The 18,546-nt window shown below is 50.3% G+C and overlaps 1 protein-coding gene across 2 annotated transcripts in view; it reads left to right on the top strand.

Annotated features, from left to right (window-relative positions):
* Nucleotides 1-18,546, top strand: part of Arhgap39 (Rho GTPase activating protein 39) — an 89,830-nt gene that overhangs the window by 66,854 nt on the left and 4,430 nt on the right. Inside the window, exons 4-7 of one of the 2 annotated variants that reach the window (XM_021182993.2) lie at nucleotides 4,705-4,788; nucleotides 8,396-9,749; nucleotides 10,746-11,307; nucleotides 16,344-16,436. In XM_021182993.2, coding sequence (XP_021038652.1) covers nucleotides 4,705-4,788; nucleotides 8,396-9,749; nucleotides 10,746-11,307; nucleotides 16,344-16,436 — 2,093 coding nt within the window. The remainder of the gene's footprint in view (nucleotides 1-4,704; nucleotides 4,789-8,395; nucleotides 9,750-10,745; nucleotides 11,308-16,343; nucleotides 16,437-18,546) is intronic. The other variant, XM_021182994.2, reaches the window with a different exon arrangement.

The raw sequence follows: 18,546 nt of genomic DNA, 5'->3' as shown, positions 1-18,546 counted from the left end.
TGCCTCGCCTTCCCTTTTGCTGCAGTTATAAGCACGAGCCACCACACCCAGCATCTGAAGGTTATACAGGATCTTTTTAGTTACATGGTTAGATGGATTGTAAAATAAATTTCTTTTGCATTTTGTCTGAAAATGTTGCAGTTAATTCTGCTACAGACATGTTGGTTTTGATGTTTGTTTTTTGGGTTGTTGTGTTTTTTTTTTCTTGTTTTGTTTTGTTTTGTTTTGTTTTTGAGACAGGGTTTCTCTGTGTAGCCCTGGCTGTCCTGAAACTCACTCTGTAGACCAGGCTGGCCTCAAACCCAGAAATCCACTTGCCTCTGCCTCCCAAGTGCTGGGATTAAAGGCGTACGTTACCACTGCCCGGCAACAGACATGTTGGAGTGGTATCATGCCTCCTCTTTTGCTGTTGATAGCTTGGGAAATAAGCAGCTGGCTGTGGTCTGAGATTGAGCCATCGGTCAGCCCATCTGTCTCTGGGTTGTAGGCTTCATTCACTAAGAAACACTAGCCATACGGGGTGGGGCAGGCACCTCTGACAGAAGGGTTTCAAAGTCTGAGGAAGGACATTCACGAGTTTGAGGCTAGCCTAAGGCTATATGACTGAAACTTTTTCTCATTCAGAAAATTTCAACTGTCTTAGTTTCAGAAAAAAGTCACAGTATAGTTTTAAGCTTATAGCACGCTTGTGTGGTGGGGCAAGAATCTTCATCTCTTCTCTTCTCTTCTCTTCTCTTCTCTTCTCTTCTCTTCTCTTCTCTTCTCTTCTCTTCTCTCTCTCTCTCTCTCTCACACACACACACACACACACACACACACACACACACACACACATTCTGAGCATGACTGGTTGCAACACACTTTGGCAATTTTTACTCCAGGTTGTGCTTCATCCGTAGCTCATCACCCTTACTTTTCTCCTGAGAGACTCGTGTGTTGAAGGCTTTGTCTCCACCTAGTGGTGGTGTTGACAGGTAATCAACCCATTCCTGAATCCACAAGTGAACTACTAGCTAGTGGAGGAGTCTGTGCAGCAGCTAGTCCCAGGTGTTTCCCTGATACTCCGTCTTGTTACTAGTCCTTGCACATGTACCTTCTCAGTCCCTCCCTGTTCCTCTGCTGCCATTGCTGTCCAGTGGAGCAACTCTGTCCACTTCCTCCTTTCAGATAACGCTGTCTCACCACAGGTCAGACCAGGCAGCTCAGCACAGATGGGGCAGAGGTCACTACAGTTGTGTTTACACGTCATGTGTTATTTTCTAGCTTTTGCTCTGTGTTATAACTCTATATTTGAAGATACTGACCAATAGTTTCTGTTAATATTTACCATTCGTTCATTTGGTCCTTTGAAAGACCATACAGAAGTAAAAATAAAACTGTCTCTGTAGTGTCATGTACTGTGAGTCTTTATAGGCATATGTTTTGCAGTTTTCAAATATTGTCTAACAGTCTGAGAGATGTGGTGGCACACACCAGTAAGCAATGCTGAAGAGGATGATCATGACTTCATGACACAGGAACAGTGTGCTCACCTGGCTTTTACACGTGTGATTTCTTCCTACTATATGTAATATTTTCCTAATTTTCTATAGGCTGTGTACTAAATTCTTATCTATTGTCTCAGACCATGTTCTGCCCCCATAGTTAAATATTTTTAGCGAGGTGATTCACAGAGGAAACTGCCTTACTTTGGCTCATTATAGACTAGAGGCAGTGGAGCAGGGGAGAGACAGAGGCGCTGACCTACCCTGCAGTGCTTTGCTCTCAGCAGCTAACTCATCTCTTCAGAGCACTCTACTCCCACAGAAACTCATCACTCCCTCAGAGGGAGTGGTCATCAAGGTAGCCTTTCCACATCATTAGGTTAGAAGCAGATTTCAGTGTGAGTTGGTGAAAGCAAAGCATGGCGTGTGCATTTGGGTTGGTAATCAGACTGTGTGTGGGTCTCGGAGCCCGTGCTTTCTCAGGACTGCGGTGTCTGAGCAGGCAGCTTTCTGCCGCATGTTCGCGCTGTGGTGCCATTGAGCTCTGCCTCTTTACTTTCAGCATCTCCCCTTAACTGTTTTTACATTTTTTTCAGTATTTTTATTTTGTGTGTGAGTCTAGGCAGATGTGTTTGCCTGTCTGTTGTGTGCCTGTGGAGGTCACAGGTCAGCTTCAGAGGTCTTTGTCTATCATCACTTTCCGGCGTATTTTTTGAAGCAACACCTCCTACTACCTGGAAGTTTGCCATTTTGGCTAGATTTGCTTGTCCATCAGCTCCCAGGATCCCCGTCTCCGTCTCCCAGCCTAGAGCTTCAGGTGTGTGACGTCACACTGGCTTTTTTACATAGATGCTAGAGTCTGAGCTCAGATCCTCAGGCTTCACCCAGTAAGCCACCCCGTAGTCACCCCTCAACCAACTTAGAGTTCTGACCCAGCACGGTCCTTATTCTACTTGTAAAGAGGGTCCTAATGCCGCCCTTGAACCTCAGTGTCCCGATTGTTGAAGTTAGAAGCATAAATCCCGAAGCCCAGCTAAAGTGAGGCTTTGATGGGAATGATGCTTGAAATTGAACCCAGGGCCTTGTGTGCCTGAGGTAAGTTTCCACTACTGAGCTGCACTGTTAATTTACGCCCTAGATGTCGGCTTCTTTTTTGTTGCTGTTGTTGCCAAATACACTTGGTTTTTAAATAGTCAGCTAAAAAGCAGAAAAGTCGCAGGAGGTGGTTATATGCCTGGCTATTCACCGGCTCCATGTGATGTGTTTGGTAGCTCAGGCAGAGAGAACCAGGAGAACTTCGTGAAGGACATAGTGGTGGTAAGCCTTCCTGGATGACGAGAACCTTTTCCATAGATCTGTACTGAGCTCCGTGAGGAGAGTTTAAGGCTCGTGTTTGAATATAAAACAGTAGAAGGGAAGGATATTCTATTTTTAGAAGGTAGTTAATCTTGAAGGAGTTTACAGTTTGGAGAGAGACCACCCATCATACAACTGAATAGTCTGGTCTCTAGGCCCTGGTAGTCTAGGTCTCATATCTATAGCCCCTCCTGAGGAATTCATACCACCTACTGTCCAGGAAGAGTGCAGGTGTCCCCGTGATGGGGATACCTGTGGGCAGATGCTCATATTTGGATCTTAGGATCAAAATGAGGAGAGTTAAAAGTGGAGGAGTTTGCTCCATTTGGCAGGATTAACACTATATACCATGAAAATCCTCTAGCATTCAGAGGCTCTTTCAACAGTACTACATATGCCGGTTCAGAAATCTGCCGTTTTGCCTAGAGCCAAGGAATCGGACAAAGAAATTTAAGCCGCATCTCATTCACATCCAGGCTAAAGTGTGATCTAAGGAATGAATGAGGTGTGTGCAAATGGAATGCAGGTCTTAAAAGACATTAGGGTACTTGTGATCCTTGTATAATTTAACTATTCAAGATTATATATAATATGAAATTTCCTAATAATGCTGTTCTTTAACTTTTTTTTTTTTTTTTTTTTTGAGACAGGGTTTTTCTGTAGCCCTGACTGTCCTGGAACTCACTCAGAAGATCAGGCTGGCCTCGAACTCAGAATCGCTTGCTTCTGCCTCCTGAGTGCTGGGATTAAAAGTGTGCACCACCACCTCCTGGCTTGTTCTTTAACTTTTAAGTGAAGGCTAGGAGGCTACAAGTCTCCATTAATACTACTAGTAACTTTTTGTTTTAGCTTTTTAAGACTGACATCTAGACTGGGTATAACGGTGCACACCTTGAATCCCAACCCGGGAGGCAGAGGCAGGAGGAGCTCAGTGAGTCTGAGGTCAGCTGGTCCGCATGGTGAGGCCCTGTCTCAAAGCAATAAAGACTGAAAGCAGCCAGTGCCCCTCTATCTATGCATCAGCAGCTGTCCCAAAATTGTCTTACCCTCTGGCAGCAAGAGTCTACACTAGCACCCTGGCTCTCTGCCTTCTCTTACTGAGTGGTGTAAAAGCCAGGGTTCAGTAGAGATAATCCTGATCAGACTAAATCAGTCTTTCCTTCTAGACTACGGAAGTTCCTTCTCAGTCACAAGCAGGTGTCCATTTGGCCACCTGCCTCTTGGATAGCTGACAAGGATAATCACTATTTAGATACCCACTTCTGATATCTCCTAGATGTCTTTTTGTCTGCCCTCAGAACATTACAGTCCCCAGAAGAGTCTTTGTAGCATGTCTTCTCTGGTTTTCTGCCATATCTGATTAAAGCTCTCAGTAGCTCCATCTCTGAGCCCTTAGAACAGTGGCTGCCATTCTAGGACAGGGCTGGTATCCTGGCATGCTCCATGGCCTCTGGACCACTCTGGCTGTTCTTACAGTAGAAGATAGGAAAGACGGAAGAATTCTTGCTTAGACCATAAAAAGGAGCACAGCGACATGGTGGTTCCTACTCATATCCCAGCACTCGGAAGGTAGAGGCAGATGGATCTCTGGGAGTGCTGGGCCAGCCAGAGCTGCATAGTGAGCTCCTAGCTATAAACTAAGAAAAGAAGGAACGAAGAAACATAACAAGTGCAATCCAGGTCATCCCCAGGGCTGGGAGGGGCAGTCGGCTCCTGTGTGCTGCACCCAGACTCATCCCCAGGGCTGGGAGGGGCAGTNGGCTCCTGTGTGCTGCACCCAGACTCATCCCCAGAGCTGGGAGGGGCAGTTGGCTCCTGTGTGCTGCACCCAGACTCATTTCGCTTTCTTTCTGCTGTGTCTCAGTTGTTCGCCACCAGGTGTGCTCCTGGAGAAGGACTATGAGGTATACCGGGATTACAGTGCCGACGGCCAGCTCCTTCACTACAGGTAGAACTGCTCCATGTTGGACACACCTGTCTTCTGATCTGAGTGTCCTGGGTGGGCTGGAGTGGAGTTTGGTGGAGCCCAAGGGGAGGTTGTAAAGCTCACCAGCACCTTGGGTGTAAGCACAAGACACTCAGCATAGCCCCGGCCTCACTGGGAATTCCATTTTGGAAGAGTCGTGTGGCTCCTCTCAGCTTCTGGAGGAAGCATGAGGTCTACCCCTGGGTGATACAGACCCCATACTGCAGTTACCAGACCCAGTCAGGAGACCCAGGTGTCAGAGAAGGAAGCAGGTTCCCTAACAAAATGGTAGCAGTCACCTATAATCTTTCTTAGTGACTGGTTTGCTGTGGCAAATGTAGGGCATTTGCAGAGTATTATGCCTGAGGGTGTCCAGGGGTCCTAAACACAGACCACCCAGGAACAGCATTGGGACTGGGGAAGAAATTGAAAGACATGAGAGGCCTTGAGTTTGCTCATCCAATTGGATTTGTTTCCTAGCTGTGGAAGGAAATCCGATTCTGCCCTGGTCCTAAGTAACTGTGTTACTACAGGTGTATTCTTGGCCTCCCTGGGATTCATTTTCTCATCAGCAATATGGGTCTGGTAGAGACTTATCTCCATGGTAACAATTCAGACCTCAGCTCTGGCCATGAGGTGTGAGATTTCTCATGGCTCTTATTTAGCCACTGTCGTAAGCTGAGGAAGTGCACTGCGTATGGCAGATGGCCCCATCTAGCCTTCGGCTGGCGAGCACTGTTGGGGGGCTGTTACCCCTTAACATCAGGGCTCATTAGTAACATGCCCATCACCATCTGCACATAGATACCAGTAGTGCTTCCGGGGAAGCAGATACCCCTCACAGCCACAAATCCCAGTGGACTAAAGAGGCTCGGCAGGCTTTTCTAGATATTGTCAGATTCAGTGGCAGACAGGAAAAGTGAGCCCACTTGGGTCCTTCCACCCTTTGGTCCCCATGTTAGCAGTCCAGCAACTCTCAGCCCTGTGAAACACACCTGCCACACTAGCTGACGTACACCAGGCTCCACAGAGATTTAGAGACCCTCCTTGGAGTTCCCTAGGTTTCTAGCCTTGCAGCATTTCCCCGTGGCTGCTGTCTATCCCTGGGGTGTCTTCCACTCCTCCCTTAGTCACTCCGTGTCACCTGCTAGCAGTGATGCCATTGGGCGTCCCTTTTAGAATCTCATGTACTCTCCAGTGGACCTGGCCAGCACAGAGCAAGCAGCTGCACTTCTAAACCAGGAGGACCCTCAGGGCTCTGCTGCATTCCAGTGGCCTGCCCATGGCACTGCTTGCCTGACACAACCTAGAAAGTGTCCTGGCCCTCCACGGGGGAGAAGGTCTGACTTCAGTCAGTTACCTGCTAGAGGCTGCTCCATGTAAGGCACCCAGACTTCTCTTCCTGCCCCTGCCATACTGTGTTCCATTGTACAGACCAAAGGAATGATTCTACCCAAATCTACCTTGGTGAACTTGGGAGTTTACTGCTCTCGCTTATGGAGTCTAAGGCACCCAGTGAATCTGCATCACTGCAGAGTCCTAGCACGTATGGAGGGTGACCTCAGAAAAGCTGTGTCATTGAGCTCCCTCTCCCACCCCAACACACACATCCTATATATCCTAACATCTTCCAAGATCCCTTGCACTAAGAAGGACAAACAAGAGAGAGCAGTGAGAGGGCTGGGGTGGAACTCCAGGTCAGCGTCCTGTGACCCTCCTCTCACCTTCTACTGGGGATATTAGCAGTCTGTTATCAGCATGAGACCCTGTCTCCAACAAAAGGAGTCCCGTTCCCATGTATCCACCTGTCACTGTATTGTTCTACTTATTTCACTGCTGTGGTGAGGCCACATCATCTCTACTCAAACAGTAGCAAGCTAACCATGAATGTCAGCAAGGAAAGGCCACACTGCCGTACTGTTGTGTCAATTGCTGCTGTCACTGAGACTTTGGCACAGATAGCAGTGACATCTGAAGAAGAGGGTGGGTCACAAGAGGATACTGGTGCTTGTAAGAGCTAAAGCCAGAGGCTTGCTTGAATTGGGTTTCTGTGTCTGTGGGTGACCAATACTTAAGAAGGCTGGAAAAAGGAGTCAGACCTCATTCAGAGATGTTCCCTGCTGAGATGCTGCAGCCTGTGTGCTTCTAGAGCAGACATCTTCCTCAGCCGAGCATCACAAGCTTCTCCATAGCTCCATAGCACAGATCAGCACATTGATTCCACATATCAGATGGAATGGCAAGAAATCATGAAGCACTTAGCAAACAAAGAAGGTCAGAGCTGAACAGCCCCAAGGCAGTGAGGCTGCCCACAGCCCAAGAGAAAGCAAACACTGTATTTTCTGATTCCCGGGTAAGGAAAGCTTCCTGGTTTGCCGGGTCCCAGGAATGGCGGTTGCAGGTAGAAGTGCCCCGGGTGCACCGCTGTCCTGCTGCATAGCACCTCAGTCTTGCAATGCTTGTCTTTCTGGTCCTCATCCTGGATTTTGTGTCAAAAGGGAAGGGAGGAGAGAACATTGCGAAAGAAACAGCAGCTCTGAAAATCTTAGTCAGTGTGAGGGAGCAGCACCCGCAGGCCAGTGAAAAGCTTAGTCGGTGTGAGGGAGCGGCACCCGCAGGCAGTGCCCTGCACACTCAAGTACGACACTGGAGAGGAGCTCCGGAGGGTCAGCCCTTGGTAGGAAAGCTGAATGCGCAGGACTGGTGCAGAGCAGCAGGTACACTGGGGTCTGCCAGGAGCGGGCCTGTCCTCCTGAGGGCTGGAGGCAGAGCTCAGCGCAGCAGGAAAGCACAGATGTTCCCAGAGGCCTGGGCCAAGACAGCTGTGGGCCCCTGCTGGCCAGCCACACTGGGAAGAAGAAGAAGAAGGCCTAGACAGTGGTGTCATTTTTAGACCTGTGTTTTCTTCATGATTATAAACTTTGGTGCCAGGTTTTGCCCCAGAATCCCAGCATAAGGTCTGGGAGGCCGCAGGCTGCTGTGCTTGTCGCTGCTCCCTGCTCGTCTCGGCCACACGCTGCTATGTGCACGCAGGTGATCCTAAAGGAGCACTTCCCACCTGTGGTTTTTTTGTTTTTAGTTTTTGGGGGGTTTTGTCTGTTTGTTTGTTTTTGCTTTGTTTTTTTGTTTTTTGTATGAGACTTGCACTTCTTCCTCTGAAATTGATCCTGACCTCAGGTCTGTGGAACAGGACATATGTGAGCACTATGCCTGGTGTCCCTGGGGCCAGTGCCACCCACTGTATCTGTAAGCAGGAGACAATTCAGAAGATACCAAATACTCAGCGTGACCTCGTGGAGGAGGGACTGGGACTGAGGCAGAGTGACATTTGTGACCTGCTGGGGTAGAAATTGGGAGCTGAGGGAGCCTTGTGTTGCAGCTGGGCCCTGAGGTGTTCCTGTGGTGTGTTGCTTGGCTCCCCAGCCAGTGACTGTGAGCTCCAACAGCGGCTCTCTGCCTGCTGCTAGAGTGAGTGAGAGAGAGATGAGAGAGGAGAGGTCACTCAGAAAGGACCTACCCGTGAAGACGGTGCTGGATGGTGGGGCCAGGCTTAACTCTGCCAGTGACTGGATGTCCTCTCTCCACACAGGACCTCCTCACTGCGATGGAACTCTGGTAACAAGGAACGCATGCTCATCAAGGTTGCCGACCGTGAACCCAGCTTCCTCACTCCCCAGGGCAATGGCTATCCCGCAGACAACCAGCCAGGGGGCCATCACCGCAGACCGTCTGGCAGCCAGCACTCACCTAACCTGCAGACCTTTGTCCCTGACACTGATGGCACTGTCTTCTTTCCAGAGAGACGGCCCTCACCCTTCCTAAGGAGGGCTGAGCTCTCCGGGAACTGTTCTCCACTGCTGATACAGCCCCGGAAGCCCTCCAGTGACTCACAGCCCTCCTCCCCTCGCTATGGTTATGAACCCCCACTCTATGAGGAGCCTCCAGTGGAATACCAGGCCCCTATTTATGATGAGCCCCCCATGGATGTGCAGTTTGAAGCCAACAGCCCTTACCAGACAGGCTCACCACAGAGGTCCCCAGGCCGAAAGCCCCATCCATTCCTGCAAACTACCAAACAGACCCCAACATCACCCTGCCAGCAGCTGATGCGCACCAAGCAAAAGTGCCCTGAGCGTTTTCTGAGCCTGGAATATAGTCCTGTGGGCAAGGAGTACGTGCGGCAGCTGGTGTATGTGGAGCAAGCAGGCTCCAGCCCCAAGCTTAGAGCTGGGCCCAGGCACAAGTATGCACCCAACCCAGGTGGGGGCACCTACTCCCTGCAGCCCAGCCCCTGCCTGCTGAGAGACCAGCGCCTGGGGGTCAGGTCAGGAGACTACAGCACCATGGAAGGGCCTGAGTCACGCCCAAGCCAACCACCCACACCACTACCCCAAGCCCAGGAGGATGCCATGTCCTGGTCCAGTCAGCAGGACACCATGTCTTCCACGGGCTACTCCCCAGGCACTCGCAAGAGAAAGAACAGAAAGCCCTCTCTGTGCCAAGTTCCTAGCACCTCATCCACTGATGGTGCTGGGGACCTGCTAGGAGAACAGCCTCTGACTGAAGAGCGTTCTCCATGCAGGGCCAGCCTTACCCCAGTAAAGGCTGAGGCCGACCTAGTCCGAGGCACACCTGAGCCCTTCCTGGCACAGGCCCGGTTAGCCTGGGAGGCACAGCAAGCCCACTTCCACATGAAACAGAGGGGCAGCTGGGACTCCCAGCAAGATGGCTCAGGGTATGAGAGTGATGGCGCTGTCCCACTACCCATGCCTGGGCCTGTGGTGCGAGCATTCAGTGAGGATGAGGCGCTGGCGCAGCAGGACAGCAAGCACTGGAAGCGGAGCACCTTTGACAAGCTTGGCTTCCCTCAGATCCTGCTGGAGAAAAGCGTCTCTGTGCAGACCAACCTGGCCTCACCGGAGCCCCACCTCCACCCCTCACAGGTGAGGGCACAGGGCGGGTGGAGGGGGTCTTTGAGCCCACCAGACTCCAGGCAGTCTGACATCAACATGGGGCAGAGTGAGGCCTTGTTACAGCGGGCATCCATGGTATGAGTGTGACACTTGGGGTTTTTAGGGCCTGAATCTCAGTGAGGGTTCAACTGTAGGATGCTACACCAAGGCCTAAGTCCATTTCCATGAGTCTGCCCTTCTGGGGACCTGGAGGTCCCAAGATCCTGGGTCTGTCATCCATGCTGGTTTGCTGTACCTCCAGCAGCACTAGAGTTAGAGCACGGGTCTCCTGGAGGTGGCACAGCTGTCTGTCTCCACTCCACTGGGGAGGGCTTGTGTGAATTCCGGGCATCAGCTTCAGAGACCCATAGGCTGTGGGAAACAGAATATTCAGGGACAAAGCTATCCTTAAGAAAAGAGGGAGCTTGCCGTGCATGGTGGCGCATACCTTTAATCCCAGCACTTGGGAGGCAGAGGCAGGAGGATTTCTGTGTTCGAGGCCAGCCTGGTCTACAAAGTGAGCTCCAGGACGGCCAGAGCTATACAGAGAAACCCTGTCTCGAAAAACAAAAACAACAAAAAAAACCAAACTGTGGAAAAAGAAAAAGAGGGAGCTCTTGTTAGATAAGCAGAGGGAGGGGCCTGCAGGTTCAAGCCCCAGACAGGTGATAAAGCTAGGTCCTCCAGCCCTGAGCAGCACTAAGGTCACAAGGTGATGCAGAGGTGGGAATGGAGTTGGTAGCTATGCCTACAGGAGGTGGGATGCTAGCCTTCCTTATTGGTGGCAAGATGGGTTGGAATCCCCACATTAGGTTCCCTGTACCTCCTCATCCAGTCAGGCTTCCTGAGGACAAAGACCATGGTCATGTCTGCTGGGCAAGCCGAGTTTCACCTGGCTGGCTCACTGCTCTTAGGGCTGTAGTCCAGCTGGGCCTTTTTGCCTGCTCAGCCCACCCTCTGATGGCCCAGTCCATTTGTCCTTCCCAGTCTGAGGACCTTGGTGCCTGCGCCCAGTTTGAGAGCAGCCGACAGAACCGAAGCGCAATGCCCAGCTCCAGCTGTGTCTTCCCCACATTCACGCTGCGGAAGCCCTCCTCAGAGACGGACATCGAGAACTGGGCCTCCAAGCACTTCAACAAGCACACCCAGGGGCTCTTCCGGCGAAAGGTGTCCATAGCCAACATGTTGGCCTGGAGCAGTGAGTCCATCAAGAAGCCCATGATTGTGACTAGTGACCGGCATGTGAAGAAGGAGGCCTGTGAGATCTTCAAGCTAATCCAGATGTACATGGGTGACAGGCGAGCCAAGGCAGACCCACTGCATGTAGCCCTAGAGATAGCCACCAAAGGCTGGAGTGCACAGGGCCTACGGGATGAGCTGTATATCCAGCTATGCCGGCAAACCACGGAGAACTTCCGCCTAGAGAGTCTGGCCCGTGGCTGGGAGCTCATGGCCATCTGCCTGGCTTTCTTCCCACCAACCCCCAAGTTCCACTCCTACCTAGAGGGCTATATCTACCGGCATATGGACCCTGTTAACGACACCAAAGGTAAGAGCCAGCATGTGGGGCCCTCAGCACCCCAGCTTTGCTGCTGCTGAGGTAAGGGCTATGGAGAGGGCTGTTAGCCATGCTGGCTAGCACTTGCCAGTTCCAAGAAGATATGCAGTCCCCTGGAAAATCCGAAACCCTAGTTTCCTCTGCCTTGTAGGCCTCAGAGAACCCTTCCTGAACTCTGGCAGAAATAAGATATATAACCTTGTGTATCTACACCCCTCCAAACCTCCCACGGGGCAGGCATTGCCAAGCTCCGATACCCTTGCTACACTCAATTTTGTTACCCTGTGGTAAGTGAAGATGACCAAAGAGGCTACACAAGCTGCCTTCTGTGTAGGGTCTGGGCCAGTGGCCTAAGCAGAGAAAAACGTGGTGACCTGAGTGTGTCACTAGGTTCCAGTCCACAGACCCAGCACATATATAAAAGTCTTCTAAGTTCTGCCAGTTAGTGGGCATTTAAGATGAGCTGCCCTGTGAGGTTGGAAGATAGGACTGTCACAGATAACCCCTTGCCTATAGATGCCTAGGACCAAGAACAAGACCCCCAGAGATATGTCGTGATTCTATTAGCTGGGCAGCTGCACTGAGCCCCGGGCTAAGTACCTGGAATACAGGCACAGAGCTTCTGTTTTGATGCAGACACATATGCTCAAACACACATGCTTATAACTAGATCACATGATACTGTGTATTGTTCCTTGGGAGGAGAAGAGCCTCTCGTGGGCTATTTCTCTAGAAACTGATCAGGGCCTCTAGGCCTTGTCCCCACCAGGGACAGGGATGGGGACAGCAGTTTTCATAATGTTGGCTCACCGTGCTCACATGAGGACATGGCAGAAGCTGCATGGCTTGCACAGGCTTCTGGAGAAGGTGTGCCAAGCGTAGGAAGCACATGTCAGCCATGTGAGAGGGGAATCTCAAAAGCCATGTGGCTTCTACCCAGCGTGGGTACTGGCGATGTAGAACCTGGCACATACTGTGCTCCCACACCTGCACTGGGAACCCGAATCAGATTCCAAGCAGCTGGGGTTTACTCTAGGCTTGAGGGGAGAAGTCAAGAACCCCGGTTCTGGTCCTCGTATGCCTTCCTATGAGTAGGGGTCCTGGAGGCTGTGCTTTGTTGACCTTATAGACCATTTCTTTGCCCTTTCTAAAGAGCCTTCGAGTGTACTTGAGCTATAGGGTATGAAAATGAGTCTCCTCTGTCCAGCACAGCGTGAGGCACGTGCAACATCTCAGGCGTGTCCTTGAGTGAGTTAGTAAGAAAATGAAACTTAAGAGGTGACTAGAGGCTTAAGGGTCATTTAGCCAGGAAAGCCATAACTGGGATGTTTCTGTAGGACCTCCTATGGTGCCCCCCTTCGCACAGTGTCTGTGTGGGCTTTTTTCACAGTGTATTATACCCATAGTGTTCTGGCTTTTACAAAAGTAGGAAAAAGATTTAGCTTCAGGGCAGTGGCCTAACAGCACCCCAAAAGTCTTATGTCTGCACTCTGAATGGTAAGCAGCCAACAGGTGGCCTGCATCCAGGCCATGGGGCCTGAGCTGTTCTTACTGTCAAAACCATCTCCATCATCGGGTCACCTCAAGTTTGCCTGTGTGCAGCTTTGCTTGGCCATGAGCCGCAAAGAGACCTCTACATGCAAGCTGTCACCCCATCCTCAATAGGCATGAACGAGCATTGTTCAAGAGCATGGGTCCCAGTGAGGCATGGCGGTACTCACCCATGATGCCAGCACTCGGGAGCCAGAGGCAGGACTGCAGCAGTTTTGTTTGTTGGTTTTGTTTTGTTTGTTGGTTTTGTTTTGTTTGTGGAAGGATTTCTCTGTGTAGCCCCCTGGCTGTCCTGAAACTTATGTAGACCAGACTCGCTTCGAACTCAGATCCCCCTGCCTCTGCCTCCTGAGTGCTGGGATTAAAGGTGTGCACCACCACCACCCAGTTCAGCAGTTTTTCAACTGCCTCATCCTAATCTTTTTATGTTAAAGTGTACAGGGTTTTTGTTGTGTGTGTGTGTTTTTAAGTAACTGTTTGGCCCTTTCTGTCACCCTGTATGGCACAAAAGCTACAACAAAGAAGCGATATAAACAGACTGCAGCAATTTTGGGGCTTCCTGGTCTATAGAGACTTTCAGCCAGCCAGGACTATATGTGGTGTCTTGTCCCAAATACTCAGATTGTGGTCCAGGGAAGGCATGAGTATGAGTATGGCATGAGTCCTGCCTTACCTACTCAAGAGTTTGCAGCACCTGCTTTAGAAGACCAGCTGGCTTGAGGCACAGCCGGATGCTGCAGCTGAGGGAAGAGGCTCTCTAGAGGACAGAAGGGCAGTGTGGAGCTCCGTTAATGAAAAAGAGCAGCGTGTCAGAGGACCTCCCACCGATGGCTTGTAGATCTGGTGAGGTCAAAGTCTGGTTTGGGTGAGGAAAGCCTGCGGTCACAGAGGTGCCAGAAACAGACCCACTTGGACGGAGCAGGTCTGTTTTCCTCAGAGGTGCAGGGTCTTTCAAACACAAAAGATACTAACTCCAACCTCCACTTTGTATTGTATGAAAAATTAACTCAAAAATGGGTTATAAACTAACCAGGTATGGTGGCACACTCCTTTAACACAGTACTCAGGAGGCAGAGGAAAATGGATCTCTAGGCCAGGCAGGTCCACAGAGGGAATTCCAAGGTAGCCAAGACTACATACACAGACCTATTTCAAGAATTTAAAAAAAAAAAATCATAAATCAAAACATTAATTCTGAGTTCGAAGCCAGCCTGGTCTACAGAATGAGTTCCAGGACAACCAGGGCTACACAGAGAAACCCTGTCTCGAAAACCAAAACAAACAAAAAAACCATTAAACCCCAAACTATAAAAGTTATAGGAGAGGACTGGAGAGATGGCTCAGGGGTTAAGAGCACCGACTGCTCTTCTGAAGGTCCTGAGTTCAAATCCCAGCAACCACATGGTGGCTCACAACCATCTGTAATGAGATCTGATACCCTCTTCTGGTGCATCTGAAGACAGCTACAGTGTACTTAGATATAATAATCTTAAAAAAAAAAAAGTTACAGGAGAAAATCTTTGTCATCTGGGGTTAGGCAGTAACTATTATATAATACCAAAACACTGTCTGTTGGAAAGTTGAACTATCAGAATTAAATATCCAGCAAAGTATTGTTAAAAGGATGAGGAGCTTGAGTGTAGCTCAGTGTAGAGTGTATCAGCCTCTGGGCTTAGTCCATAGCACTTTGCCCCTAAAAGAGAAATGAAAGCCGGGGGTAGTGGCGCACGCCTTTAATCCCAGCATTCGGGAGGCAGAGGCAGGCAGATATCTGAGTTCGAGGCCAGCCTGGTCTACAAAGTGAGTTTCAGGACAGCCAGGGCTACACAGAGAAACCCTGTCTCAAAATAAATAAATAAATAAATAATAAAAAAAAGAGAGAGAGAGAAATGGAAAGCCAGTTAAAGTTGCAGACAAAGTCCAAAGGTGTGTGGATTGATCTACGTAGTGATGGGTAAACGTATAAGCATTGGTGTGAACTCATGTTACTCTGTTTTTCTGACACAGGGTTTCTCTGTAGCCATGGCTGACCTGGAACTTGCTTTGTAGATCAGGCTGGCCTTGAATTTATAGAGATCCACTTGCCTCTGCTTCTGCTGGGATTAAAGGTGTGCGCCACCACTGCCTAGTGAACTCATATGTACTTTAATAGTGACACAAATCCATACCTACAGAAGTATTTATAGATATGCTCGTATATACATGGATTAATGGACATATATTTGCTTGTTCTGTCTGCTGAGAGGACCTCAGAAGCAAGGATGCTTGAATAAAGAAAAGCACACCCAAGCACACTCGACACCCTTTTTTTTTTTTTTTTTTTTTTTTTTTTTTTATTTGTTCCTATAGTCCTTTCAAACTATAGCTGATTTCATCCTGGTATAGAAAACATATTGATGAGATGTGTCAGAAGTGGCTAGGACATAGTGCAGAGAGGGCGTGAGGTGGAGGATCTCGATTCAAGGTCAGCCTGAACTATACAGCAAGGGCTTAGAATTTCAAGACCTCAGAAACTTCAGGTCTACAATTATAGCTCTGTGCAAAACACTTGCCTGGCGTTCACAAGGCTGTGAGTTCAGTCCTCAGCACCCAAAATACATAAAGTAAGCATAGCCACGCCTGGTGCTGTACTAGTCTATCATCTACCCAGTATGCCAAGGCAAGAGGAAAAGAGGCAAGGCCTGCCCTGGATACAAAGTGAGTTCAAGGCAGCCGTACTAGTTTAAATACGATCAGGTCTCAAAAAGTAAAAAGGGCTGGACCTGTCACTTCTTGTTAGACTCCCTGCTTCACGTGCACTGAAACTCTTGTGTTCAGTCACAAATCTTGACATAGAGGCTTAGGGAGGGAGAGGTAATGGGAGCTGTTCAGGAATGCTAGCCAACTGAAAACTTCCTAGAGGTAAGGCTTAAACCAAAGGATTGAATAAATCCCCTTAACACATTTCCTCGTGACTGACTTCCAAAGAGTACATTGATGGGAAATGGGGGAGAAGACACTTTCTCAGTGCCGAAATCTGACAGGCATGTCCTCAGGCAGGTGACAAGTCACCAGCACGGGTGGCAGTCTGCACCAGACTAGAGCCTCCTGTCACCGTCATTCACCCGTTTCTGTTGGCTTTGTAGCAGGTGGGTCTGTGGACCAAACACCAGCTCAAGAGCCCGGACCCAACTCTCCTCTTGGCCAGAGATGTGTGAACCAGCTGCGCTATATCTCCCCTGACCAATACAATCCCTCTGCCTTCCTACCACATGAGGCCCTCTGGTCAGATAGCACCAGCAAGGTCCCAGCATCCCACACATAGCCACCTATGTGTGCACATAGCCGCCTGTCTCCAGAGACACATGGCCTTCAGCTTGATGGGGACAGACCCCCCCGCAGGCCCAGGGGCCTCCTTGCCACCAAGTGTACGAACCACATGGGCAGTGGTTTCTGGCTTGTGTCCTGTGGTCCTCACGGTTCTGTTTGCTCCCCAGTGACACAGCACATAAAAGAGCTTCTGGAAAGAAACAGTAAGAAGAAGTCCAAACTGAGAAAGAAACCCAAGCCTTATGTTGAAGAGCCAGATGGTAGGGCCTCTGCAGCCTGGGCGCTGCCTCTGCACCGCTCTGCTCTTCAGCCATGGCCGCCTGGCCTTCTCTAACCGCTTCTGGGCTGGGGGAGGGACACTAACCTCAGGCTTGGGGCCTCCCAAGCAAGCAAAACCTGGAGGTCTGGGGTGCCACAGTGACTAGAGAAACGGTGCATGCTGCGCACCTCTTCTGGCGGTACCCAGGACAACCCACAGCTTGCTTCTTGGTGGACAGGGGGAACAAGGACTAACCTGTGAAGGCCTGGAGTCACCCCCAGGTGAGTGAACGGGCCTGACCATGGGGTGAGGCTCACAGGTGGAGGAGCTGCTTGTCCTGTGCCAAGTGCTTCCCTGGCCCTGCCCTCTAGCCTGGTACCTCTGGGGGCAGGGGAACCACCCTGTCACCAGCAGGGAATCTTCCCTTTCCCATAGTGGCCCCAGCAAAGCCTTCTGAAGCCCAGAGTTTCTCTGCCTTCTTCCACCAGTCTCCTCCTTGCTCTTCCCCTGAGCCCTATTAGGACCACTCTGCTCAGCTGAACACCAGAGAAGGCTGTGACCTCCCTTTCTAGAGCTCTCAGTGACAGCTCAATGCTGCCATTCCTTCAGAAGGCCTCAAGGCAGCTCTGGCCTGCCTGCACCAGCTTCATACAGAGCTGCTTCCACCAGGCCAGCATCCACAGTATTGGAACCCCTGCCTCCTGCTCCTTGTTTGACTCTTCACTCTGTACTGCCCACGGGAACTCAGGGACGAGCTTTCTGTAGATGAGATGTGTGTAGTAAAACAGAACAGGTGGCCAGCAGGAAGCTGCAGAGCACGCAGAGCCTTATGAGGAGGCCAGGATGACCTCAGTAGGGTTGAAATGTTCTCTTGCTTGGGGCCTCCCAGGCTGCCCTGGCAAGCCTGTGTTGAGACTGCCCGTGGGGATAGTAGTAGAGTTACCAGCCCCTGCTTCCCAACTGCCAGGGCACGGGAGCTGGACAGATCCAACTACCTGTGAGTTTTGGCCAACAAGGTAGGAAACAAACTCCTGTGGACCTTGGAGCAGAGCTGGGCAGAGTTCTGGAGCCCAGACTGTCAGGTAGGAGACTGGGGAGCACTCCTTCCCTGGACCATGCAGGCTGAGCACCAGCAGACACAGTAAGCCCTGGTGCACCTGCTGCGATAGGGAGAACCCGCAGCACTGCTCCTCTAAGTCTGCAAGAGTAAGCCGCTCCTCAATGTAAAACTGTACAAAAACCTGCAGCCAGGGTTCAATGAGGCTAGACTGCAGACCCAGGAGCAGACCTCATACAAGTAAAGGTCTCTATGGGGTGGCAGTGACTACTGCCTGACCCACTGTGGACACTCAGCACAGAACAGAAATCACTGCAGCTACCTAGACTCCGGGTTACATGTAGCCCCGGCCTCAGTCCTGACCTACCTGCTACCACCACAGCACCAGAGGCTGTCTGCTTAACACTTAACTGGCTCCCAGACAACCATTCTCAGCATCTAAGATGGGCGTTATTTAGTCCTTATCGTACTGAAACACTGAAGCCCAGGGAGGTTTTTCTCATACCTGCCGCCAGCTGAGGAGTTGTAGGAATGGGAAATGCTGTGCTCCTGATCAACTGTCCGACAAGGCAGCCCTGAGTGGGCAGAACAAGAGGCAACAGGCCTAACTCCCTTCCATTGTTCTCAGACATCTGCTGAGCTGAGCCAGGGCAGGGGAAGAACTTCAGCACTCTCTGTTCTTAACAAGGGAGCCTTACAGCTTTCCTGAGGGGTAGGGTGCCCTAAAGTAGAAAGCTCAGAGCTATCTCCAGCCGGCTGAGGACAAAAGCATGGATCTTCTGCCAGGTTCTGTGGATCACATGGGACCTGGGGCAGATTGTCCAAGACTTAAACATCTGAGAAATCTATAATTACTTTGGTTAGAAAGGAACCCCTTTTACAGAAGTGAATAAACTATTTTATGATAAAGTAGTCTAATGGGACAAAATAAGCTTATGGGATATGGATACACACATCTAAGGACCTTCCCAGTTCCTCAGATGTCCACAAGAAACTTACGAGATCTCATTGACCCCAGTGGATAGCAAGCTAAGGAGTCCAAGAAGGAACTTCC

Source organism: Mus caroli, chromosome 15, assembly GCF_900094665.2.
Source record: "Mus caroli chromosome 15, CAROLI_EIJ_v1.1, whole genome shotgun sequence".
Taxonomy (NCBI): domain Eukaryota; kingdom Metazoa; phylum Chordata; class Mammalia; order Rodentia; family Muridae; genus Mus; species Mus caroli.
This window is presented reverse-complemented; position numbering and strand designations above follow the sequence as displayed.